At 46.6% G+C, this 27323-nt stretch overlaps 1 protein-coding gene across 1 annotated transcript; it reads right to left on the reverse strand.

The window, feature by feature from the left end:
- Positions 1-25: 25 nt before the first annotated feature.
- On the reverse strand, positions 26-26392 carry LOC143363846 (lysosomal-trafficking regulator-like). The gene is given in 32 exon segments (XM_076804377.1): positions 26-506; positions 575-810; positions 889-1025; positions 1105-1269; positions 1924-2110; positions 2179-2875; positions 2877-3517; positions 3519-4763; positions 4836-5096; positions 5395-5595; positions 5723-6124; positions 6532-6966; positions 7044-7240; positions 7340-7577; positions 7645-7780; positions 8080-8389; positions 8458-8619; positions 9786-10067; positions 10220-10306; positions 10353-10767; positions 10851-10979; positions 11310-11458; positions 11567-11713; positions 11849-12021; positions 12616-12690; positions 13254-13365; positions 13448-13757; positions 17125-17277; positions 17421-17606; positions 17659-18058; positions 20915-21000; positions 26162-26392. Coding segments are annotated over 32 exon segments (8991 nt in total). The 5' UTR covers positions 26318-26392.
- Between the last annotated feature and the right edge of the window lie 931 nt (positions 26393-27323).

Here is a 27323-nt window from a genome sequence, read left to right on the forward strand (position 1 = left end):
ATTTTGGTTTTGTTTTATTTACAAATTAGAGGGTCGTCAAGTTGACGAACTTCGGGGTACCGTTGCTCAGACGTTTCGAACCCTCCCATATCAAAACTGTCGAGTCCTCGGTGACCGCGTACAAATGATGCTGATCTAATGCCCACGCGATCGCGATCACCGCTCCACAGCCCTTGATACCATTCAGAATTTCCCGAACTAATCTCAAGTCCCAACTGCTCCACAATCTTATCACACCGTTGTCCAATCCTGTCGCTATTACGTTCACGGACACTCCCTCAGGCGCATTGCTATACCAAAGGGACGTGATCTTTCTCCTGGACAATACGGAGCCGACCGGTCTCGCGTTTATGGTGAATACTTTCAGTTCCGACTGGCTGGAAGACGGGTTCTCCGCTGTCTTACTGGTCTCGTAAGTGACCGCTATATCACCGAGAGTCTCGCTGATCGCCAGTAGACGAATAGGATAATTCTCCTCGCAGGATATCGACCTTACGTACGTTAAACTGGAAAAGGAGCTGATGTCAGTATATCTCCCGGCTGAATTTCTGAGTCACTCATTCATATTTCTTACCTGTTCAAATCCCAGATGACGATGACCCCGATCGCGTCACCGGTCACCGAAATGCTGAATGCCCGCGACAGCGACACCGTCGTGATTCTGCTCCTGTGAGCCAACAGTACGCACGGTGGCGCCGAACTGAAATCAATTTTACCTGTCACGACGGTGTACGTGTGCACCGTCACTCTTCCGGACAGATGGCCGGCCCACAGTTGCCCACAATCTGGCGCTGATCCCAATATAGTGATCTAAAATAGAAGAGGGAACGTTTTAATGTCACCAGATCTGGCACGAGACCGAATCATGTTCAACTGTATATTGCTCACCGGGTCGAGACCCGAAGATTTGATCAACGGTTTTGGCGGTTGTTCCTTCTTGCATTTGAGTCTTGCGATCCCATCCGTGCCGCTCCAGGACACCAGAGCAGCCCCCAATACCGAAGTACCGCTCAACATGCTCGCGCCTGGAATCAAATTTGTTCGCAAATCACTAATCATTTCTAACCCTTGCGTCGAGCAAAGTCTGGGTGAAACCAGCCATACTTTTCTCTTTGGTGTAACCGAGCAGAAGGGTGGTGTAGCTGGGCAGTCCGAAGACGTCTCCCGTCATTAGAGGAACCAAGCTCGCTAACGGCGCTCTGTGCTTATGCTTCCAACAAAGGACCGGTTCGTTTCCGGGCGCGCCCACATAGTTTCCCCATTTGATCCCTGCAAGAATTTTACAAGAACAATTTCGTTAACTCTTATGCAAACAGTTGCCGTATACACCAAAATGTTTATGAAGCCACTCTACTAATCTAATTGATTATTAGATGGAATAACAATGAGAATTTATCAGGGTGTCGGTCCGTCCCTCCCCGATTGGGGAGGGGGATCCGTGGGGGGTATTGGGTGAGGAAGGGTCGGGGCGTGCCGGATCGCGCCTCCGACGGCCCTTCCTTCCGGTGACGGCGTCTTCCTGCCTCGGCCGGGGCTGGTTCCTTCGGGACACCGGCTCCGAGCGGGGCACGAAGACTCCGGGAGCTGTGGGTGGACCGAGCTGGGGCTCGGGAAGCTCAATTCGAAGGCTCCAGGGATGGGGACATCGGGCGGGTCCCTCTGCCCGGGGTCTTATAGTGTAGGAAGTGGGGGAGGTTAACCCCTCCCCCGGGGTATGATGATAGCTGGGAGGTGTCCTGTTGAGTACTCGCGTGATCCAGGCACCTTCCCTTTAGCTTAGGTGGGCGTGGGTTTTTAGTGGGTAGCCTTTGGGGATTTCCCCCAAGGGCAGTCCCACATAACCCCGACTCCCCCCAGGGAGTCGGGGTATGCGTAAAGCATTTTCCCACGAAAAAAAAAAAAAAAAAGAGTTGTAGAGCTCACCGTCGACACCCTCGATCACTTGGGGCAACGACGTGTGTAGTATGGTGGCGCTGATGTTCTGGAGCGGCAGCAGGTGAGCGGTGGTGAACAATTGCGCCGGCGTTTGACCATAAGTTCGCACCATGGTCTCCCACGCTTGTCGCACCAAGGGGTCCGCTATTTGCTCGACGTTGAATCCGTAGTAGGTCTGAAAGAAATTTCGTCGAGATCCGTGAGTCCTCGGTGCTTCTAACTCGTCTTCGTCGCAAGACTTACCGCTGGATGGAAGACATTGATCGCCTCGACGGCTGGTTTCCCGGTTTGCCTGAACCCGAACACCAGGTCGATCCAATACGGCAACACCTCTCTGACGAGGTCCGCCTCCAACGCTGCCCTGTGAGCAAGAACGAAGAGCCTCGCGTCGCCGCCGCACCATTTCGGCAGCTCAACGTCGCCCACCCTGTTGCCGTTCTGTCGGACCCCGAAGTTGAATCCCTCGTAGTTCAAGAGGAACTCCGGCAGGTAGAAGAACTCGGGTATCAGTTCCTTGACGTCGGTGGTGGAGTCGCAGCTGGTCAGTCTCCAGGTGGTGGCAAGCGCGTGGAACGTTCGATCGGGTATGTCGAAGTTGTCGTCTTGGTAGCAGAGGAACATGCTGGTGAACGGCGGCAGTCTCACCAGAAAATGCAGCACCGTGCCGGAATTGCTGTAATGCGACCCGTAATGGAACGGCTCCTGGTTCAACGCGATCAGATTTAGCCCCTCGGACAACGCCTGTTTCAGGTAGTTGTAATTGTTGATGTAGTGCTGCTCGTTCTTCTTATCCTGCACAGCCATCGGCCGGCTGAAGTTCCGGTAGATCTTTGGATTGTTCAGGTCGATCTTCTCGCTGGTGTAATCGGCCAGCACGAACGGGAACACCGGGTACTGCATCAGGTCGTTGTACGATCGACCGGCGAGCTTGTTCAGGCACGTACTCCCAGTTGGTCAACGCTCCGCTTCGCCAGAGCGTGATCGCTTCGCTGAGGTCGTCGCCGGGTACACGCCTCGGTAGATTGCAATTGTTCAATTCGGTCGCGAATTCGTCCCTCTGCTTCGACGAGTTGAACGCCAGCAGATAAGTTCTGCCGGTGATCAGGAATATCTCGATCGCCCTCTCCTGCAGCTGGTACCGTCTCCGGTGGAGTTTCCTGATGTCCTCGAGACGCCAGGCTGTTCCGCCCACCATGGCAAGGTCGAGACCACCCAGAGCTATGTCGGTGTGTAAAGGCACGTCGGGGTTGTCAGGTACGAAGTAGAGGCATGTCTCGCCGATTAGGACTTCGCCGACAAGCTCGGCTCTGGGCGTGACCACCTTCGCCTGGGACATCTTCCGTATCCTCTCGCTGGTGTGCAACCGCTCGATCAACGCCGAGGCGTTCGCGTCTTGGCGATCGGTCATGAACAGATAGGACAACGGCGCTTCGATCTCCGCCGCTTCCAGTTTCTCCTGGTGACCGGCCATGAAGAACCTCTTGTCGATGTTCAGATGGCACCGTTGCAGTCGTATCCGGACTCTGGCCGGTCCTTCGGTGGGGTCCAGCTCCCAGCTCCTCTGGTAGCTCTTCTCAAAATTGCCAGGCGGCTCTCTCGTGCGTCAAACGTCTGGCAAGGTCTCTCCACTTGGCGACCGCCTGCGCCTCCATCGCCCTCGAGTGCTTCAGTCTTTCCATTAATACTTTCCGTTCGAGGTTCTGCTCCTCGACGACCGTCCGCGTGATCGTCATCGCGCTCTCCGTCAGCTGTTTCGCGATCGCGTCGAACCTGTTCCCGATCCTCTGTATCGCCGGCAGATTGTTGTCGATCCAAATGTCCCGGTCCCTCATCAGCTCGCGTCTCAGCAACGCCAGCTCCTCGTTCCATACCCCGGGGCTGGCCTCCTCCATGCCTTTCGCCAGGTCCCACAAGTACAACACCTCCCAGAACTCGGTGCAGATCGTCGCGTCCGCGCTGGGCATCTCGTTCCGCCTTTGCAACAGGTCCCAGAAGAACACGGTGAACTTCTGCTCCACCTGCGGATGCACTACCAGCAGAGAGGTGAGAATGTCCTGGGCCATCGCCTCGTCCAATATCGATCTCACTACGAATATCCTCGTGTTGTTGCTCTGATGGGGCGCCAACAGCCACACCATTACCTTCGCCGTGTACTTCCTCAGCGTCGACCATCCGCTGCTCCAGTGGTTCCTCTTATCGAGCGGGTTACAGAGGCCGTGCAGCAGGATCGAGAACAACCTCTTGGTCAATTGCAGCTCGTTCGCGGACGGCGACTCGTCCGCCACCGTCACGAACTCGACCGCGCGCGTCAAAACCACCCGAAACCTGTCCAGAAGTTCACCCTGGCCCGGCTCGCGCAACGTACCCATCGACGATTGACCGTGCAAGCTCGTGAAGCTCGACGATCTGGAGCCGTGGTCGCTCTGGTCGCTCGACGTCGTGAACACCGAAGCGATGTGCGACGCAGAGGCCAGGTACGACGCGGTGCTACGCAACCGGAAGCCCGACTGGCTCGAGACTTTCGCCATCAGGACGTCCAACTCGCCGTCGAAGAGGGCGACTTGCGCGTCCCTCACCACCGAGCTCTTGTTCTTCGCGCAGTGCGTCTTCTCCTTCAACTCCACGTGGTTCAGGATCAAATGGAGATCCAGGACCGCCTGCATCTGATGGCTACCCGGAGACTTCAACAGCTTCGACGCGATAGCAACCAGCAGCACGTGGATGTCACGGTGGAGGGACTTCGAGCCGGCTGTGTGCGCACCGCCGACCAACGCTTGCACCAGCGACTCGATCAGCCCCTGTTCCAGCAGCTTTCTCAGAACGTTCATCTGAAATGTTAACAGATGACTCTTGTTTTATTGTTAGCTTCAAACACTGCTGGATACTTTCCGTCGACTCACCCTCGCGATCAAGTCGGTGATGAACGACACCACTTGTCTGGCCATGTTCGGCTCGCCGACGGCACCTTTCGCGACGATGGCCATCAACGATGGCAACGCGACTTCCGTCGGCCCTCTCAACGCTAGGTTCTTCAGAGCCACGAACAGCGGCTCGCTACCAGGGTACAGTGATATCTGATTCGCCAGGTGCATGGAATACCTCTGCTTGAAGAACTTGTTGCTCTCTTCGTCGCTAGCGCGTTGGAAGTAGGCTCGCAGCACCTGCAGAAAAATCGTTGTTACAGGTATAGCGTGAGTACTTTTATTCTTGAGACAGCACTGCCAAAGCTCGTGCCAATTTGACACAAGTCCCAAGTAATCTTGTTATTCTACTATTTGTAGCACAATTGATATTTGAAGCTTTGTGACTTTTAGTTTTTTAATATTGACGACTAGCTCTCATTGTTCTGCAACAGTTACAAGACAATTGTGCACTTGTTGATCAACCCCTTCAGAATTCAGGGCCAGACACGTGCAGCTATGGATAGCAAAAGATGACGGGAACCTGAGGGACAGGTACCTTGATTAGTGCCGTGCGAACTCTAGCATCGGGGTTGTTCGCTAGCACCAGCAGCAGCTCGGCCCTCAGAACGTGCTTCAGCAACGAGCGAACTTGACTGTCGGGTAGAAGTCGAACCGCGTCCCGAAGCAGCAGTAGGAGTCCCTCGCAAACCAGACCTTGGCAAGCTTTCTTCTCGTCCGGCCATGTAATATATTTTTCCTGTGCGAGGAAAGCTTTCGTTAAACAATCGTGTCGTCGTTCAAACACACGACGCTCGGGAAAACACCACTGCGCGGTGAACAGTAGCGTTGGGATAGTAGAAGAGCAGCGAGCGTTTGGTGCTTACGTTGCTGAGAGGATTGGAGCCGTCGCTGGCAGCAATGCCGGAGTCCTCTCCAGCGCTGGTGTCCTGGGACGGTCCGTTGCGACGTTCCTTCCTCTTCGGCATTTTGTTTTTCTGTATCTGCGCGTTCGTCATCTGCGACTCCTCCGAGGAACTGGTGGTCACCAGATTCGGGATCTTGACGATCTTCTTCTCGCCGAGCGACGGCAGCAGAAAGTACATGTTGTGCCTCGAGTGGGTGATGTAGGTCGCCGAGGCTTGATGGACGAGAACCAGGAAGTCGGTGATGGCCACCAGGTAGGCGACCTCCGGCGGGGCTCCCATCAGTGCTCTGATCAGCTCGACGACCGCTGTCCCCGTCGTCGAGTCGATCACGGCGCCCAGCTCTTCGTACAAGAAGTGTTCCTGCCAGAGGCATATGCTATATTTGACGGACCACAGTGGCGGCTACACTACTTATTAATTTATCTTCTACCTAAATAAAATTCTATTTTGTTTTAGTCGACATATAGCCTGCGGAGAATACATAAGCCTACAATAAATATAAACTTTCTTCTTCTTCTAAGAAATTATGAACCACGAAGAATTTCTAATCCACTGAAAATAAATAGTAATGTAGCGTCAAGCTCCTCAAACCCCTATATAGGTTTATTTAGCTTCACAAGTACGTATGTAGTAACAATATTACATGAGACATGAGCAAGGAGACACATACAGGCCCTAACATCAATGTATTTCTCTTTGAGTGATCAAATTCGCAGTTTTCAGTTTACGTGTCTCTGTAGAGAGGCTATCGCCACGTCGAGGCTTACCTTGCAGAGCGTCAGAATCGTGTCGACGATCTTGACCCTGTTCAACTGCGACGCGTTGAACTCGCGCTGCGAGTGCTGGTCTCTCAGCAGCAGCAGCAGATTCAAAGCGTCGTACCTCGCCCACGTTCTCCAGGCGGTTAGGGCGCCTTTGATCAGCTCGGGATCGGTGATCACGGCCTCGCAGTTCGGCGAGACCACATGATTGCCGCTGCCGATGTCCCTGATCAGTAGCGAGCTGTCGCAAGCCGCGTCCAAGATGGCTTTCAGAATCTGTTTACCCGCGTGGCATCGCGGCGATTCTAGAACCCGTAGAATCAACGATGTCCCGCCTTCCGAGCGATACTGATTCAACAGCTCGGAATCGCTTCGTATCAGGTGCAGCACTATCGAGAGAGCCAGCGCTTGCTCGTCCTCCGTCGAGTTCAGCTCGACCACCTAACGACAGGCGCAAAATGATCAATGAAATGCGGGAACGAGCAGTGGACAAATTATAGGGATTTATTAGCGCATACTCTGGCGAACAGGTAGAGGAATATGGGCACACCGCCCACCAAGGTCGCCGCTGGTATCAGCCCCCTGTACTGTTGGCATTCCAACCGTACGGAGAGGATCGGCGCGACGGACAACGGCGGTTGTTGCGACACCCTGTGCTCCGGCGCGGAGACAACCCTGAAACCTGGTTGACCCGGAAACAGATTTCTTACCACGGCTAGAAACGAGTACACGATATGTTTATACGCCTAAAGACTAACAAGATTGCCTCGGGGCCGATTGCCATGCGTTGCGCAACGTCGACGCGGACACCTACCCGCGGGGTTCCCGATCGCTTGAGGATACAGATGCACGATGTTCGGGTTCTGCGCCTCGTAGCTGAGCAACAAGTTGTTCTGCAGCTCGCCCAGCTGAGAGTTCGTGGCGTCCATCACCGTGTCCCAGTCGATCTTCGTGTCGGAGACCTTGGTCTCCACCGCGTGTCGCAGATACGTGCCGCCGTATGACTTCCTGCGGCTCGCGTCGAATTTACCGCTCTCTGGAACGCGCGAGAACTCGGTCAATGAACTCTGACATCATTTCCGGGGGATCGTTTAGCTTATCAAATCGGATCTCTCGCACCCCGTCCAACGCCCCGGACGCGATCAGCGGCGCGAAATCGGGCTTCTCCGTGTTCAATGTACACTCGGCGAGGTTCGTGTAATTGGGTCCGAGGCTCGCCAGGTACAAGGCCCTTTCTTTCGTAAACACCGGACACCTGTGTCCGCGCAATTCAATTAGTTAATTTAATAATGTTTGTATAATCTCTAGCCGATGGTTCGACCGCGGATTTTATGCATTTGTTGGAAGAATGGGTGACTGTAATTTCAGACAGAAAGATTCAAAGAGTTAATTCTCGACTACCGAATAAAGTTACAGATAAAGAGACTTTAGTTCCTACGCAATTAATGCACAGAATTTTGATTTTCCATAAAGATCCGCGGTCTGGCGACGACAAAATGCAAAAGGAAGTTGTTCGGGCCAGGCAGAGCAGCGTGCGCGGACCGATTACGGTACCTGAAGACCATCAGGTTGCCGAGATACCAGGCGCCGATACTGCTCGAGCCGATCTGGCCCAACAGGACGCACGTGGTTCCCGGTTTTCTGACTAGCAGACCATCGAACGGCAAATGGGCGCTGACCTCGTTCCACCCGTCAACCCAAAGGCCCACTACCACCACCGCGCTACGTTTGTTCAAAACAGTGTCCTTAAAATTCAGTGCTAAATGGTGCCATCGGCCAGAAGGAAGCATACCGGTTATGGACGTTTCGGAGACCGTTCGATTCGTCTTCTCGTCCGGCCGGGTTAGCCGTAAGATCAGTTTGTCTGGATGAATAGGAACAGTTAAGAACAACAGTCTTGTCGGACAAGAAAGAATGATGCGCTTCGGTTACCTGATCGGAGATCCAGCCAGGTCTCCAAAACCAGAGACTAGAACGCGGAGATCGACATCAGGTGTATGATCGACGTCGGCGTGGGCGGTGACGTCGAACCTGCTACGACTGACGTACCCGAGAAAATATCAGACGATTGCTCTTTCCAAGATAATTCGAGGAGCATGCGTTAAATAGAAAAACACATCACACTTATACAGGGTGGCCCACATAACTCTGAACAGCTCAATATCTCGAAAACTATGCCATCGATTTTAAAGTTCTTAGTCTTAAATTGCATGGAACTGAAGGGCCTTTCTGACTACATAAACGTGAAGTGGCCTGCCTTCCCCTTTAACGGGGGAGGGGAGGTACCTTTGTAATTTTAAATGGAACCCCCTATAAAATGTTACATATTTAGATTCTACCGGAAAAAACAAGTCAATTTTGTCTGAAACATTTTTTTGTCAGATACTTCCATGATGAGATATAACAGTTTGAAGTTTCGAGTTGTAGGTACTTGAACGGCTCGGAAATAGCGTTATGGTATTATACGCGCTTGAGTCCTTTGCTTATTCATGAAGAAACACAAACAATAATATTTACAATTCTTGAGTTTGACTCACTTATCTATGAAAACGTTTTCAGTTTAGAGCTGTTATTCAAGCAGTAACATTGTGATTATGGCTACTTTTGACACAGAAGTGTATATGTTATTAACGTTAGTGAATGCCAAAAAAATTATCGGCGTGCAGCAGTGATGTTTTTTGAACGTTATGGGATCAAAAAATGTCATGCAACATTTCATAATTTAGAAAAGCGGCTTCGCGGGCAGGGTGAATTGTGTAAAAAAACTCGCAATAAACCTAAAGCTGTCACTTGTAGCGGCCATCGGCACGTACATTTAGTAACATTTGGCGTGCAAATGGTCGAGCGAGTTTATGGAACCCGTTGTCCCACAGCTGTTTTTGAGAAAGCCGTTAGGCGTCTTAGCAGTTTTTGTTATGGCACGTATTGGCCATTAGATTTTTACCATCGGCCTCAACAGCGCGTACGGGTATCATAAACCTCGAGTTTTCCAAAGGGACCCGGAAACTAGGCAGGTAGGCGATAGCCGGCCGCGCCATGCACCGCGGGCCCGTCGGAAATCCCGCTGCATTACCGGAATTACGGGGACACCCCCGCGTTTAGAGAGACCGCGCCAAGGTCGAGAAGAGTCCCCGAAAAAGGTACCTGATTGGCTAAAAAGGCTAATTCAGCCCCGGCCAATCAGGACGATTCAGGAATAGGCAAAAAGCCTGCGAGAAGAAGACAGAGCAGAAACGTTTCGACCAGAGATCCGAACACACCTCGCGCCGCGTATAAGTTAGAACTCTGTAATCGACTAGAATAAACCAAGTTCCTGGGTCGAACACGCTGGGGAGATTTATTTAATCCAAACCTCCATATCCGTACATTGGTGACACCGACGTTCGAGGAACGAGTTTTTCTAGTGCGAGTTCGCGTAGTGCAAAGGTGTTGAAAGTGCACAAGTGTCGTGAAAGCAATCATGTCCCAACCAGACGGTCTCGTACCAGGAGACGTACGCACAGCGGCCACCGAGGTGCATCGAGTGGCAATTCGCGTGCCACCTTTCTGGCCGGAACAGCCGTTAATCTGGTTTAGTCAGATCGAGGCACAATTTATCCTGAATGGCATCACAGCCGACGCGACGAAATTTTATTATGTTATGTCGCAGCTAGATGCGAAATACGCGATAGAAGTCCAAGACATTTTCACGAACCCGCCGGATAAGGACAAATATGAGACGCTGAAAAAGCAGCTAATCCACCGATTGACGGCCTCCCAAGGCAATAGGATCCGGCAGCTGCTAGAACAGGAAGAAATCGGAGACCGATCCCCCTCGCAATTCTTACGGCACATGAGGCGTCTAGCAGGAACCACTGTGTCGGACGAATTCCTGCGCACATTATGGGCAGGTAGATTGCCGAACATGACTCGGGCGATCGTGACAGCACAGGCGGACCTACCGCTTGACAAGTTGGCAGAAATTGCGGACCAAATCCATGCAGAAGGAGCTGGCCAGCCGCAGATAGCAAGCGTCACGACGGACCGTGGAACTGAGATGCTGCTCCAACGATTAGAACAATTGGAAGCGCGCATCGCGGAGTTGTCTGTTTCGCGCCGTACAGAGCGTAGTGGATCTCGGTTCCGACGCAGATCGCGATCGCGCAGCAAAAGCAGGGAGCAGCAGCACTCATCACAAGGAAAAGTATGCTGGTACCACCAGGTCTTCAAGGAGCGGTCGACGAAATGCCGTTCACCATGCAGCTATGAGTCGTCGGGAAATGGACCAAACCGGCACTGAACGCGGCAAGCAGTGACGGCCACAGAACCAGCCGCCTTTTCGTTACCGATGACGTAACGAAAGAGGAGTACTTGATCGACACCGGTGCAGACCTTTGCGTATACCCACGTACACGCGTTAAAGGCAGACTGGAGAAGACGTCGTACGAGATGTATGCGGCGAATGGTTCAACGATCTGTACGTACGGAGTACGTACAATAAACGTCAACCTGCGGCTTCGACGAGCGTTCCAGTGGAGGTTTATCATCGCGGACGTCGACAAGGCCATAATCGGAGCGGATTTCCTGAGCCACTATGGACTTCTTGTGGACCTGCGGAACCGTCGCCTCCTGGACCAGACTACGTCGCTGTTTTCAACCGGCAGGATCGCTGGAAGTGAGGTCGGATCAATCAAGACCATCGTGGGAAATTCGCCGTATCATCAGATCTTGGCGCAGTTTCCCGACATCACACGACCGACATCGACCCCGCGCAAGGTAAAACACGACGTAGTCCATTATATTACCACGACTTCCGGACCCCCTAGTTTTTGTAAAACGCGTAGACTTTCCGCTGATATGTACCAGGTCGCGCGAACAGAGTTCGAAGAGCTGTTAAGCCAGGGCCACATCCGTCCGTCCAAGAGCCAGTGGGCTTCGGCCCTACATATGGTGCCTAAAAAGGATAACGGATGGCGACCCTGCGGCGACTATAGAACTCTCAACGCGCGCACGATCCCGGACCGTTATCCGATTCCTCATATAGAGGATTTTTCGCGTCTACTAGCCGGGAAAACGATTTTTTCTACTTTAGATCTGGTGAGAGCGTACCACCAGATCCCGGTAAACGCGGACGATATCCCCAAAACCGCGATAACCACTCCGTTCGGATTGTTTGAGTACACCGTAATGCCATTCGGACTGAGAAATGCTGCACAAACGTTCCAACGTTTTATAGACAATGTTGTAAGAGGCCTTGACTTCTGTTACGTTTATCTCGATGACATTTTAGTGGCATCAAGAAACGAAACAGAACATAAGGACCATATAAAGCAGCTTTTCTCACGTCTGAACCAATACGGTATTGTAATCAATCCGAGCAAGTGTGTTTTCGCCGCGGCCGAGGTGAAATTCCTAGGGTATATCGTGAACAAGGAAGGCACTAGACCGTTAGCTGATAAAGTCAAAGCGATTGTAGATTTCCCGAGACCCGAGGTTGTTAAGCAACTCCGTAGGTTCCTCGGAATGATCAACTTTTATCGGAGGTTCATACCTAACGCGGCATCGGTACAGTCACCGCTTAATCGGTTGCTTTGCGGTCGCAAAGTTAAAGGAAACGCTCCGATTGAGTGGTCGACAGACGCGGAAAAAGCTTTCCAAGCGTCGAAGGAAGCTTTGGCAAACGCGGCATTATTAGCGCATCCGTCGGGTCACGCGCATCTCGCAATAATGGTTGACGCGTCGGATTTCGCGTTAGGCGCAACGTTGCAGCAGCGGGAAGAAGGTTCGTGGAAACCTTTAGCTTTCCACACGAAAGCCTTGTCTCCCGCGCAACGTAATTACAGCGCGTACGATCGCGAATTATTAGCCGTCTATGCCGCGGTAAAGCAATTCCGACATGCTGTCGAAGGCCGCAAGTTCACGGTATACACCGACCATAAACCGCTGGTGTTTGCATTTAGTCAAAAGTCGGACAAATGCACACCCCGGCAGTTTAGGTACCTAAATTACATAGGACAATTTACGACCGACCTGAGACATATCAGCGGTAAAGACAATGAGGCGGCAGACGCTTTGTCTCGAATAGAGTCCGTAACCGCATCGTTAGATTACGATGATTTAGCGAGATCACAAGTAACGGATGAAGAATTGAAAGATCTTCTGACCGCGTCTGACACCTCATTGGAACTAAAACGCATAAAATTAGTAAATAGCGCCACTCAGATCTATTGCGACATTTCGACCGGAAATGTCAGACCATTTGTAACAAAGCCTTTTCGACGTCAGGCGTTTTTATCCGCACACGCGCTTTCGCACCCCGGAATTAAAGCCACGGTACGATTAGTAAAAGAACGTTTCGTATGGCCGTCGATGGAAAAGGATTGTCGCGAATGGTCCCGACGTTGCATCGAGTGCCAACGCGCTAAAGTAAGTAGACATACAACGAGCCCTATCGGTACCTTCGCGTTGCCATCCGCTAGGTTCGAGCACGTGCACATCGACCTAGTGGGGCCATTACCGATTTCGCGCGGGAATAGATATTGTTTAACGTGTGTAGATCGTTTTACGCGATGGCCAGAAGTTTTCCCGATCGAAAACATAGAGGCCGAAACCGTCGCGAGAGCGTTCGTTGCTGGATGGGTTGCACGTTTCGGTACGCCTTTAAGGGTCACTACCGACCAGGGGAGACAATTCGAGTCTCAACTATTTAAGCAGCTCAGCGTCCTCCTAGGCACGACGCATTTACGCACGACTGCATATCATCCAGCAGCGAACGGCTTAGTGGAACGTTTCCATAGACAGCTAAAAGCAGCGATAAAATGCCACGGCGATGAGCGTTGGTCGGATGTACTCCCCGTAGTTCTGCTGGGCATCCGAGCAGCATATCGCGCAGATTTAGAGGCATCGGTCGCCGAATTAGTATACGGCGAAAAAGTGAAGTTACCGACGGAATTTTTTTCCAACAGAAAGGGAAATAACACGGAACCGGTAGAGTTAGTGAAGAAGCTCCGCGAACATTTTCGTGATGTAAGACCGGTCGCGGGGTCGCGACATGGACAAAAGAAAATTTTCGTTTTCAAAGACTTGTCCACGGCATCACACGTGTTCGTGCGAGTAGATGCGACAAGAAGCCCCTTAGATAACCCGTATGAGGGACCGTTCCCTGTTATTTCCCGTTCGCAGAAAACGTACGTCATTCGACTTAGAGGTAGGGATGCGACAATCTCCATAGATCGACTCAAGCCGGCGTACACCTTTGATAATAACGACCAGGTACAAACCCATGCGCAGACGTCCTTACCTACCGACAATACCGTGACAGAAGACAATAACCCACCTTCCGTACGAGAACCGATACGGACGCGTTCAGGTAGACAAGTCAAATTTCCAGAGCGTTTACAGGTTGGTCGGTAGGTCAGTTTTATTGTACATAGATAAACAATGTATATAGTAGTGTATATAGATAAGTTGTTTAGTAAGTTTAGCCGTTATTTAGAATAAGTAAGTATAATAGGACGTTTGCACTGGCAGGGGGGTGATGTAGCGGCCATCGGCACGTACATTTAGTAACATTTGGCGTGCAAATGGTCGAGCGAGTTTATGGAACCCGTTGTCCCACAGCTGTTTTTGAGAAAGCCGTTAGGCGTCTTAGCAGTTTTTGTTATGGCACGTATTGGCCATTAGATTTTTACCATCGGCCTCAACAGCGCGTACGGGTATCATAAACCTCGAGTTTTCCAAAGGGACCCGGAAACTAGGCAGGTAGGCGATAGCCGGCCGCGCCATGCACCGCGGGCCCGTCGGAAATCCCGCTGCATTACCGGAATTACGGGGACACCCCCGCGTTTAGAGAGACCGCGCCAAGGTCGAGAAGAGTCCCCGAAAAAGGTACCTGATTGGCTAAAAAGGCTAATTCAGCCCCGGCCAATCAGGACGATTCAGGAATAGGCAAAAAGCCTGCGAGAAGAAGACAGAGCAGAAACGTTTCGACCAGAGATCCGAACACACCTCGCGCCGCGTATAAGTTAGAACTCTGTAATCGACTAGAATAAACCAAGTTCCTGGGTCGAACACGCTGGGGAGATTTATTTAATCCAAACCTCCATATCCGTACACACTAATGAAAATAATAGTGCCAGTATTCTTGCTGCAATTACATTAAATCCTCATATTAGTCAACGTACACTTGCACAAACATCACATATTAGTCGTTCATCAATTCAACGAATTTTGAAACGGCAAAAGTATCATCCATATCACATGGTTTTATCACAAGAGCTTTCGATAGCAGATTACGATCACCGCGTAAGATTTTGTGAGTGGCTGCAGGGTGTTGTGAAAAATGACTTTTTGTGCAAAATACTTTTACCGATGAGGCCACTTTTATGAATTCAGGGCATGTAAATAGACATAATCTGCATTATTGGGCCGTGGAAAACCCAAATTGGATGCGTTGTGTTCCCTTTCAACATCGATGGTCTTTAAATGTTTGGTGTAGCCTAATAGGAGATTTTGTGATTAGACCTTATTTTTTTCAAGAAACTGTAACATCTGCAAGTTATTGTGATTTCTTAAAAAATCATTTGCCTGCGCTTTTGGAAGATGTGCCACTGCACGTTAGAAGAGAAATGTGGTTCCAACAAGACGGCGCTCCTCCACATTTTGCAATCATCACCAGGCAATTTTTTAACGAAAAATTTGGGAACAAATGGATAGGTCGTGGGGGACCTCGTCAATGGTCTCCTCGATCCTCCGATCTAACACCATTAGATTTTTTCTTATGGGGATATGTAAAGGACAAAGTTATGTTTGAACCACCGACGACAAAAGAGGATATGAAACAAAGAATACGTGACGCTTGCGCTTCAGTGACTCCCGAAATGTTAAAAAATGTTAGAACAACTTTGATGTTTCGAGTAAATAAATGTTTACAAGCCCGTGGTGGACATTTTGAACATTTAATTTAAGCGCGTATAATTCCATAACGCTATTTCCGAGCGCTTCAAGTACCTACAACTCGAAACTTCAAACTGTTATATCTCATCATGGAAGTATCTGACAAAAAAATGTTTCAGACAAAATTCACTTGTTTTTTCCTGTAGAATCTAAATGTGTAACATTTTATAGGGGGTTCCATTTAAAATTACAAAGGTACCTCCCCTCCCCCGTTAAAGGGGAAGGGAGGCCACTTCACGTTTATGTAGTCAGAAAGGCCCTTCAGTTCCATGCAATTTAAGACTAAGAACTTTAAAATCGATGGCATAGTTTTCGAGATATTGAGCTGTTCAGAGTTATGTGGGCCACCCTGTATATTTGTTTTCATGTTATACATACGAAAATGATGCAATTTACTCGTACAATACTGAAATGTTTAGTAATTTATTAAGTACAAACAAATTTAATAATGCAAAACAATTTTTAGTGGTGCCTCACAGTCACCATTCGAGTGCTAAGGGTTAAAAATCCGCCTAGAATGCGGTGTCACGTCCGGTGGTTCGATCGCTCATGAATAAGACAAATAAAACTTCAAATAAAAATTATGCCACGCGAGGAGAGAAGAATAAATAAGATTAAGATAAGCCTTAAGATTCTAGGAAGTAAGACGGTGTCATGTCCGGTGATTCGACCGCTTAAGAATCAAACGAATAAAACTTGAGAAAAAGAATTATTATGAACTATTGTTGAAACCCAATAATGTCACGCAAGGAGAAGGAAATAAGTAGGATTAGGATAGGCGGTAAAATTTCTAGAAAATTAGATAGCGAACAAAACAATTCCAATTATCCTCCTGCGAGAGACGCAGCAAAGATCGATGTCACCCCGAAAAATAAACAGAAAGTGTGTCTAGTTGCACCAAGTTCCAAGAAGGCACGCTAATCCCATGGTAAGAATGACGCGCATTAGATAAAAGATCAAATCAATATCCTATTGAAACAATGGACTGTCCATCCTATAAAAGGGAACCAATACTTCAAAGATCAATTCATTCCGTCATAAAGTTTTGACCGGATCAGTCCGTCATAAAAGTGTCAATTCAGTTTTAATAAAGTTTCAGTAAAGTCTAAGTTTAGTGAAAGTTTTATAAAGTTTAAAAGAAGCGACAATTGGAATTAATGAAATCCGCGACCTGCGGCTGCGATATTGGAATTGGTGGAACCTGCAACCTGCTATCCGCAGCAACTGCGATTAGCGGTACCAGCGACTTGTGGACTTGCGGTGTCCACTTAGCGAAGCGAACCCGACAACTCGGTAAATTAACATTACTATTATTGAACGAAATATTTGTAAGCTATCTAGTTTATGCGTTAACTACACATAATCTCTATTTGTAAAATCATGTTTAAAACTTCTGATTCAGCACCTAATTTTGAATAAATCAATAATTTTGTTTGTTTTGGAAAATAAGAATACAAGTTATTTAAACAATCCTCAATTTCCCGAACCGTAGCCGGTGAATGCAGGTAGGTTCAAAACTGCGTCCTATCTCATAAAAATCATAATCCGTCCTACCTGGGACGTAACAGCGGCAACCCGACCAACAGAGGTGTACGTTGCTTACATAATAAAGACGCGCGACAGTCACGTATCGAAGAGGGTCGTCGCTCGCAAACAATGCCTTACGACGTCATACACTTTGGCCAATAATTCGGCTAGAACCGAGAATGCGTGTGAAATGACCCAATCGTACAGGCCCAATTCTTGCGAGGCACGTGGAGTATCAGTCACTTGATACGCGACTGTCGCGCGCCTCCACAAGGTTCGCAAAGTGCACCTCTGTTGGCCGGGTTGTCGCATTTCAGGCGGATTTTTATAACTGAAAAATTTGTACTCTTCATTTTCGTCTTATATTGTCATGGACAACCGCTCCTTAAATTTTCCTCCCACTTGTAATCGAACAGCCTGTATAAACACTGTACCGAAATGAGCAGTTGCTGCGTTAGGAACCAGAAGACAGGAAGTACCTTCGAAGGTACACGTTTTAAATAATTGATAAATGGTGCTGAACATCCATAAAATATTGTTCTAAAAATGGTCCGCCGTTCGAGGGTCAATAGGCTTCCGGTAGATAACGTGTGAAGAGGCCACGCTGACTCTCTGACGAACTATCGTAAACGAAATGTAGCTGTCGGCCTTCGACCTCTATCTCTCGATCGAAATGAAGTTGTCGTTGACGCACCTGCTCGGCTTGCGCTTCGCGTGGGGCACTATTTCGACGGTGTCGACGGTGTCGTCGTTGCAGTGGAACTTGACGTAGGGGTTCGACGCGGCGTCGCTCGACGGCTTCGAGTTCTTCGCGTTCTTCGAGTTCTTGGAATCCTCTTCGAGGGCGACCGGGTACAAAGCGACCAGCAAAGCGACCAGCTCCCTGCCGCAGGATAGACCCCGTACTCCCAGCAGGTGCAGTATCGCGAGACAACGCCAGCCACGATCCTGGGAAAGGTACCTCCTCAAACTGACCAGGTCGTTCTCGTCGATCCTCTTCGCGCAGAGCTCGTACACGTCCGAGAGCAGTTCGCAGGCGATTAGGGTCGACGCTCCACCGCCGCCGACCGAACTGGAATGGGTATTTCCATAGACCTACGTCTTTTATACGGGCCGATCTTATCCGATGAGAAAAAGCTGGCCTTATCGCGAAAACAGATAAGCTTATTGTCCGAACACACCCTCCCGCGCGCGACGGTACGCAATCTTGTTTTCAGTGGAACACGCGCTATCTTCGGAGGAAGTTTTCTACGTGGAATCGCGAGTGACGAAAGTCGATTCGAACCCGCGTCACTACGACACGACTATTGCGCCGGAACAACTTTGGATACAAGGTGCACAATGGGCTGGTCGTTCGTTCGTTACCGACTCTGCTTAGGCTCAACCACAGGGCCCCTAAATTGTGATACCGTGCGGAATCTCTGATTCGACGATCGGGAACCTGTGAACTTGTACATTTCTTTATGTATCGAGATTTTTAGCAATTTATGCGTCGCTGTTCGGATCTACATAGAAAATCTGGAAGTTATATTTAGCATCAGGCTTATCGTACAACGCAATCCTGAAACGCACGTGACACGATAATCGTTTTCACCTGTGAAGACTCTTTTATCGTAACTCGATCTTTACCCGTGTTCTATACTTCTAGCTGTGACATTTAGAGACGTGCTTCTGTTGGAAAATATGCCATCCTAAGCTTTATCTTCCTTTGATAGAAGGTATAATTCGATAGAATTAAACCGGTAAACAATTTGCTATGAATTTGTTGCTAAAATTTGTCTACAAATTCCGATCCATCTGTTTCCGCGTTAGGTTCGGTATTTGAGTGCAAAGTTTGCAGGCAAAATTCCATGCCAGGTCAAGACCAAATCGAAGCCAAACCTTGGCTTCGTTATAGAGGGCAGGTCGGTCGCAGTAAGAGCGAACCTAACCTTGTTCTGAGAATAAACCTGGCTTGCAGGAAGGAAAACGGAATTAAATTATTGAAAATATATGAAACTTAAAATTATATAATTTAGAAGTTTAAATAAAATTGTATTTTTCCTTTTAGAGTAAGGTTTACTCTGATTTTTCTCGATATGTACTCGTAGAGCAAGGACTTAGTGCTGCCCTCTATAACGAAGCCAAGGTTTGACCTCAATTTGGTATGGAATTTGGCCTGCAAACTTTGCACTGAATTTGCGATCCATCTGTCTCCGAAGCTGATTAGGAATTTGTCGACTTTTGGTGCCAAATTCATATAATATTAATCATATCAAATTCTGCTCCAAGCAGAGTTTGGTACCAAATTGGCAAATCTTTTGCGTCAAAGTGTGGTGCAAACATTGCGCTAAATTTGCTTGATACAGCATTTGGCTAACTGAGATTGATCAAGATATGCTCGACTGGAATGCAATTTATATTTGACCTAACCTGTACTCTATACCGAGCCTAAAGCCTACAACCAAGGACCACCCTACTGGACACCGATGTACAGTATTAAAGTACAGCCGCCGCACAGTGGTTCAGAATAGTAAAGTTGGTGGGCAAAATTCGAAAAATTGCATCAAATTTCTTTCAGTGTCGATTTCTGTAAACACTATTGTTATAATTAAACTAAAATTTAGCTGCGTCCGTCTGCGTCTGTAACCGTGAGATATTTTTTAAAAACATGCATTTCTACATATTATAAAACCCGTAATTGGAAGTTGTCTCATTCAATAATGAAATAATTGTAAATAAACTATATAAATGTGTAAAAAAACATCTAGTTAAAGTTGGTGTGACGAATTTTTAGAGCTCCATTCTTTATAATTACTTTCACCTAGAATTCTGAAATATAAACTTTCATTGATTTCACTAACAATACAGTGAATTCTCGTTACGAGTCAGTGCCAACCTTACGATTTGGAGTCAGTGGAACTACCCACGCCACCGCGATGAGGGGCCGAAGCTCGAGAGCCGTCTCTCGAGCTACGAGCAACACTGTATCGGAAAAAGACATTTTCTCAGTCTTCTTGTCACTATCGGTTAGTAGTCATAGGCTTTTGACTTACAGACGGATGTGACTCTTAGATTTCCAGCGTGCCCTGTGTAGTTCAAATGCGACGCTCGCGCGACAACCTCAGATTTCGTCTAAGAGTCAGTCGACAGAACCGCGCAACCGACTCGTAACGAGAATTCACTGTAACTCTTTAAACATACAGTTTCGTGGGTACGTTTACATAACATTATTTGTCTAAAATTATGTTTCAAATCAATCAGAGAATTTTCGATTTTATCGGATAAAACAGCCCCCATAAGGCTAGGTTTTTATATTAGCAAAAAAATAATATCAGATTCGTATTCCACGAATCGAAAACTCCCGAAAACTGCCTTCTTCGTAATAAATACTGCATGATTGAAAGAGATATGAATTTTGCCCACCTATTTCTGAACCGCTGTGCGCCGCGCCGAGTGCACGTGTGAGAAAGTGACCACAGCATCTAGATCCAACGATCGATCGCAACGAGATCGCGTATCGGGATCGGATTTTCACTCTGCGGTCAACGATCGTCGCGATCGAATCGTAAAAACGGCCGTTTTCTCCCGGTTTGTCGGTTCGGGCTTGGCTCGCGATTCCTCGAAAGAAAATGGCGTACCGGTGTTACGATCAACGGAATCCCTAACACGAGGGATTTGCAGTTCGATTCGAGATTGGACGCCAGAAAAAGATAATTCAATGCAATTAGCGCTCTCCCTATTTCTTTTTCTCTCCCCGTTGATCCAACAGGCGCCAAGATCTACCGAAAGGTAATTCAATTAAATTCGCGCTCTCCCTATTTCTTTTTTTTCTCCCCGTTAATCCAACAGGCGCCAAGATCTACCGAAAGAATCGATCGCATCGAACGTGCGTGCGCTCGTTATCGGCTTTGGGGCATGTATCGGCCCGTGGATCACGCGATCTTACCAAAACGATAGGGCATCTTTCACGTCACGGCCTTCTTTGACTTGAGCGAGCAGCTCGGCGAGGAACACGTCCAGCCAGGATGATTTCTGAAACGGCGAAGATACACATTGATTACTCGTGCGTCATTCGTCGCGAATCGAGTGTCTCGGAAGGCGAGATACAACATTATCGTCCGCTTCTGTCGACCCGATAACATTAAACGGACCACTAATTACACCGCAATCGCCGATGTATATAAATAATTCGGCCGCCTCCGCGTTCTTTTCTCTCTTTTTTCTCTACGAGCCCCGAAATTCGCCGGAACAAAACAGAGATACCGAGCCGCATGATGAAACCGTCATGACGAAAACAACAATTCGTTTAACGGAAGACATCTAAGCTTCGATACACAGCGAACACTATTCACCCCTTGCCCTACAACATCAACCCCTAATCGCGACGAAGATTCTGAACAATAATAAATAATAAATAATAGACGTACGATAACACTAGAACTACCGAACCAGTCACAATGACTGGTGCATGATTTCCATGCAAAATGATACCGTAAAAATCGTATGAAACCTGAGCAAATTCAATCTTGCTGTTACTATAAAGGGATAAGTCTAAGTCACGTTTAGGGCTCGGTAGTTCTAGTGTTAATAGACTGCGGATTTTATGCATTTATGGCAAAAATGGGTATGCACAATTTAATGCAGTGGACATGTTAAAGAGATTTAGGGACACCAGCGTATTGGTTTTAGCTTAATAGAATAATTAAAGGAAGACATTTTTATTTCGCTCCTGTGTCTTACAATCAATGCAAACATTTTTTGTTTTGCAATAGAAATGAAATTCTATTTTGGCGATGTTAACAGTAGACATGAATTTTCCAATTTTTTTTCCGGAAATTACGAATTAAAAAATAGTTCTAGTAGTGGGGTTAATTCGCGATCGGTAGATCGCAGTTGCGATTAGGGTCAGTTGAAATCATTTCAATGATCGCGTGCGAAAAAAAAAATAACAGGCAAATCAGCATCGAGCGATCTCGTCGATCGTTGTCGATCTTTTAACCCTTTACGAGGGGGGCAGGGCGAATTTCGTGCATGAACGGTCGCCGTGTGCAACCGCGTCCGTGCAAACACATGATTCACAAGGGAAGCAATCGCGGGAGCCTTGTCGATCATAGATTATGCCAGCTCTGTGTCAATTCTCGGAGATAACGATTCTCTCGTTGCATCCGAAGAGCCGCGCGCGACCAGATCGCGCCTGGTGATCAATTGAATGAACAACTCCCACCGAATGAACATAATTCGTGGATTTTATGCATTCATCACAAAAAATAGTGTGCACGATTTCAAATTGAAAATCCATTATATAAATTTGGGAGGACTGTTTCCCATTTGTTATCAACACTAAACCTACCGAGCCTTAAAAGTAACTGATGCATGTTGTCTCGTAAAAGTGACGGGAGATTTATTTGGATTTTGTGCAGTTTGTATTATAATTAGACTGCGGATCTTTATGCAAAATAAAAACTTTCTATCTGAATTGCAACAAACTGGGGTGAAATAAAAATGTTATTTCTTTTTGATTATGTCTAATAAATTCAAAGTAACATAACAGTATCTTTAAATTTTTCTAATGTTGTTACTTTTCTAAATTTCACCTACTCATTTTGTCATAAATGCATAAAATCCGCGGTCTAATTATAATATATGCTCTACTAGATATATGCTCTCTGATCTCTGACAATAGAGGCGATCTGAGCTTGCGTGGTTGACATCGTAAACGACGGCGCTGCCGTAGCTTCGTTCGAACAGCCGTGTCGCGGCACACTCACACACCGCCAAGTCGGCGTGTACGTGTACCGATGAGACTAGCAAGTCCGGGATGCGGCGATTCATTGCTCGATAATGCAAAATGGCAGAGTTGGGCAAAATATTTATCTAAATAAAAATTTCGAATAACTAGTAAAAGATAAAAAAATTTATATTCCTTATTCGAAGGTTCGAATAAAGAAAGTATCTTTATTCGACAAGAATTTATCCGACGAATAAAGATAATTTTTTTTATTCGTAGCGGATTTATTCGAACTTCGAATAATTCATCTTTCATCTGTATCTTTTATTCGAAGGCTTCGAATAAATCTGCGAATAACTTTTGCCAAGCGCCGAACGTCGAAGACCCAGCGACTGACAAACGACATACAATGTAAGCGGATGGAGAATCGCTCACGAATAAACTTTTAGATTTTTCAATATATCTTCATAAAATTGTGACGACCGAATGGAGGAGATATTCCCGATGAAAATGAGGGCAAATTCGAGTGTAATCGAACAAGTTACATTGATACGTAATGTTACGATAAAAATTACAATCTCATTAAAAACAGTCCAAATCATGTCGTGTTTCGACTTATTTTGATCAGGATAAGCTCTACAACTTATTCGTATTAACAATATTGTTCTGATTAAAAACATAAAAGCATAAATTGCCAATAATGCTCGATTCTCCATCTGCTTACATTGTAGGCTGTTGGTCGGTCGCTCGGTCTTCGACGTTCGCTGTACACAGCGAATTCTCGATATATGTCAACAACACGGGTCTCGCCAGCGTCATATATCGTCCAAGAGACATACCCGAGTCGTCCGAGGCCTCTATAGTAGTCGTAGGGATAATTCCACAACGTTTATCATGCAGGCGTTGGCGACATATATAGAGAAATCACTGTATATAGAAAAACTTAAATAATTTTTTAAAAACATATGTTGGTTTTTAAAGGAATTATGAAGGTAGGTGTCTGATCATTAAACTGCGGATCTTTACGCAAAATAAAATGTTTATACATCAATTGCAATCTATAGGAGCTAAGTACAAATTTATTTTGCTCATTAATAATTTGTATATGTTCAAAGTGGTATATCAACATTGTTGCACTTCTTTAATCTGTTTACTGCTTTGAAATACACCTACTCATTTTTGTCATAAATGCATAAAATCCGCAGTCTACTGATTACCCTCGTTATCATACAATACCACCAATCTGTCGGAGGGAATCACTAACTGACCAGATCGCTTCTTTTTCAACCGGCAATCTAGTTTTAATCATTTCCCACGAGAGCATCTTTATAATTTCAGTAATTGTAAAATAATAAATCTGGAACCGGTCGTTGTGACCGGCGATGGTACGTTTAGCGTTAAATAGTGGAGGAACTTTTTATTTGGCTCCTATACCTCGCAATCGACATAGACAATTTCTATTTTGCATAAAACTCCGCAACCTGACAACGGATCTTTGTGGAAAATTTTCTCGAGTGAAATAGAAATTTATTTTCCTTCTCAGTATGTTTAACACTAAACCTGCCAAGCATTAACAGTATCTGGTAAATATTGCCTTATAAAAATGGCAACTAAGAAGAAGAATTTATAAATTTATCGATAATTTATAAATTTGACAATCAATAATTAATTTGATAATTTATAAATTTATAAATTAAAATTGAGTTTGTCCATAATTTTCGATATAATAAACGCTTCGACAAGGAAATTCTACTATTTTCCCTAAATGAATTTTTACAGTTTCAATAATTGTAAACTACAAAACCGGTCATTTTGACCGCGGTAGGTTTAGTGTTAAAAGTTCCAAAAATAATATAACGGTAGTTTCAAATTCTCCTGACGCCTCTGCTATTTTAAATTGCACCTACTCATTTTTTTAATGACCGCATAAAATCGGCCGTCTCCTTTGTCCCAGTTGGTCCACCGTGCGTCTGTTTTCTCTGGGGGCGATTACGCGCGCAGAAATCGATACTGTTTACGTTACACGAGACAGAGAGATAAGGCGCGGTGTGTGCTACCTGCCAAGTATGCATCGACAAACGCTATCAACCGCGCGCAACTTCTATGTCATCTCGACGTGACGCCGAGCGATGCTAAAGAGCGTCGTATAAATCGCGGGGTAGGCGGAATAATGATCGATCGCGATTACGAAACGGACCGGACCTAGTCAAAGACGCCGCGAATAGAATCGAATCGGGAACTAGAGTCGACTGGAAGTCCTTCCTCCTCGATCAGAAGCCTCGAGGAGAAAGGACTCGACCACGGTCGCCAAGGCAAAGGCAATGTTACTTGAAGCCGGCCTAACGATCTAGGATCCATCCCACTGGAAAATCATCGCTCGAAGGAAAGATCCTGCATAGTTGCTAGAACAGAAGAATTTCTATTCTCTATCTATCTCCTACAGTCGATTGCTCATCAACTCTTCAACACGTTAACTGCCATATACATAAGTCACACTATACATAAGTCACTTTTTGACTAGGTTTAGACATTCATTTTTATCGCGACCTAAAGATAAACCGAATTTTATTAAGATCTTTAGAATTCGAAAGGGTTAAAACAGCATCCCCTATAGTACATTTAAAATTTCTAGTTTCGCTATCATTAATTAAATTATTCTGATTTTGTAAGAATCTCTGGGAATGATATTCGCCACTTAACGTGTTAAAACAGAACAATTTTTTCAAAAGTGAAGGCCCCTTTCAGAAGCCAGATTAGTTTACCATAATGAATATTAACCCTTTGCCCTCGGAACTATTTTAACTGGAAAACTGTACTCTTCTGCCTACCTAGATCGTTTCTTTTCAGTTTATGCATACGAATCTGATGCAGAAAATATTTTGACTTGATTCTCCGCGAAATAAATCCAAAAACTTGAAGCACGTTTCTGGCGTCAGGATTCATAATACCGATAATACAAAGCAGAAAAATGTGACAAGTTTAGTCACAGACTTAAGACCCGGATCAAGACCAAGACGGATCTTGAGTCAGTGGCTGAAGGCTGTGAACGGAAATTATACAGCAGTTACCGACCTGCTGACTCTGCAATAGTCACGTGACTATCCCGAGCCCTTAACACTAGAACGACCGGATCAGTCAAAACGACTGCTTCCTAATGTTTTCTTTTACAATTACTGAAATTGTAAAAATGTTTTCATCACAAATTTTTTAACGAACCTCTTCATTGAAGCACATATTACAATAAAAGTTGTACGAAGTCCGAATGGGCACAGTCTTCTCACTGTTACAAAGCAATACACGTCAGTCGCATTTATTGCTCGGTCGTTCTAGTGTTAAACGTTAATTCTGCAGAAAGATCCGCAGTCTGCTGACCCGGGGGACGTTGGTAGCGAACGTGCTAATAGATTTCCGGTGGCGTTGAAACGAAAGTGGCTCAGAGTCGGGGTTGCAGCAATTGGTGTATACCTCGTAGCTCTGCGGCTCGGCGTGTATGAAATGATCCCAGAAGATCTGCAGCCTGTTGGTCGAGGCAGAAGACATGCCGGGACGATCCTCGTACTCTTTGTCGTCGTCCTCCTCCCTGTCTTCGGTCCTCAGTCTGGAGTCCTCCTCATAGCTCATAAGCTCGTCGAAGCTGAACCACGGGCACACGGTGTCCTCGGCCAGGTTGCGAGGAACGGTGCGACCGGCGGCGCACGTAATCCGATCACCTGAAACAATCGTGGACCTTTATACAAACAACGACCACGACTACGACGACCGTGTTCCGTATCGATCTTCGATCGAGGGAAGAAAACACACACACACACACACACACACACACACACACACACACACACACACACACACACACACACACACACACACACACAGAGAGAGAGAGAGAGAGAGAGAGAGAGAGAGAGAGAGAGAGAGAGAGAGAGAGAGAGAGAGAGAGAGAGAGAGAGAGAGAGAGAATGATAGGCTCTCACTCCAGAGCATCGCGGAATGGAGCGTGTACGCATGTCCGAGCGAAAAAAACAAGTGAATGTGTAACAGAAAAGAAACGCGGAGGACACGAGGTTGTAGTCGTTGTGTACAGACAGAAGTATGTGCTCAATTCAATAAAATACATCTAAGACGTTTTTGAGAATTATTATAATGTTTTTGGACGATAAAAATACAAAATAAAATAAGCTAAATTTTACTGGAGACTCGAATAACAAAGTCGATCAAACAGTAATTTCTATTTCATTAAACAAATTACAAATTATTAAATTGTTACTAGACTGCAGGTCTTTGTGCATAATAAAAAGTGTCTTGCATCGATTGCAAAATACAGGAGTTATGTAGACATTTATGTCTTCTTTTTTTAAATATATTTGTCGAGTTGAAAACAATAGTACCTTCAAGTTCTATAATGTCACAGAAAATGAATGTCTGGACTGAGATCATTCTTAAATAAATTGATTTAAAACCAGAAAATAAATAATATGATAACATTTTCATAAATCAGAAAGTCGTCTAATTAAATTAATCCTCGAAAGACGAATATTAACATTATTAACAACACAAAGCCCACGCTTCCAGTCACTAAAATTGTGAACAAAAAATGTAATTATCCAAGTCCCAAGAGAAGACTAAAAAT

The sequence above is a fragment of the Halictus rubicundus genome, unplaced genomic scaffold (assembly GCF_050948215.1).
Source record: "Halictus rubicundus isolate RS-2024b unplaced genomic scaffold, iyHalRubi1_principal scaffold0152, whole genome shotgun sequence".
In the NCBI taxonomy this organism is placed as follows: Eukaryota; Metazoa; Arthropoda; class Insecta; order Hymenoptera; family Halictidae; genus Halictus; species Halictus rubicundus.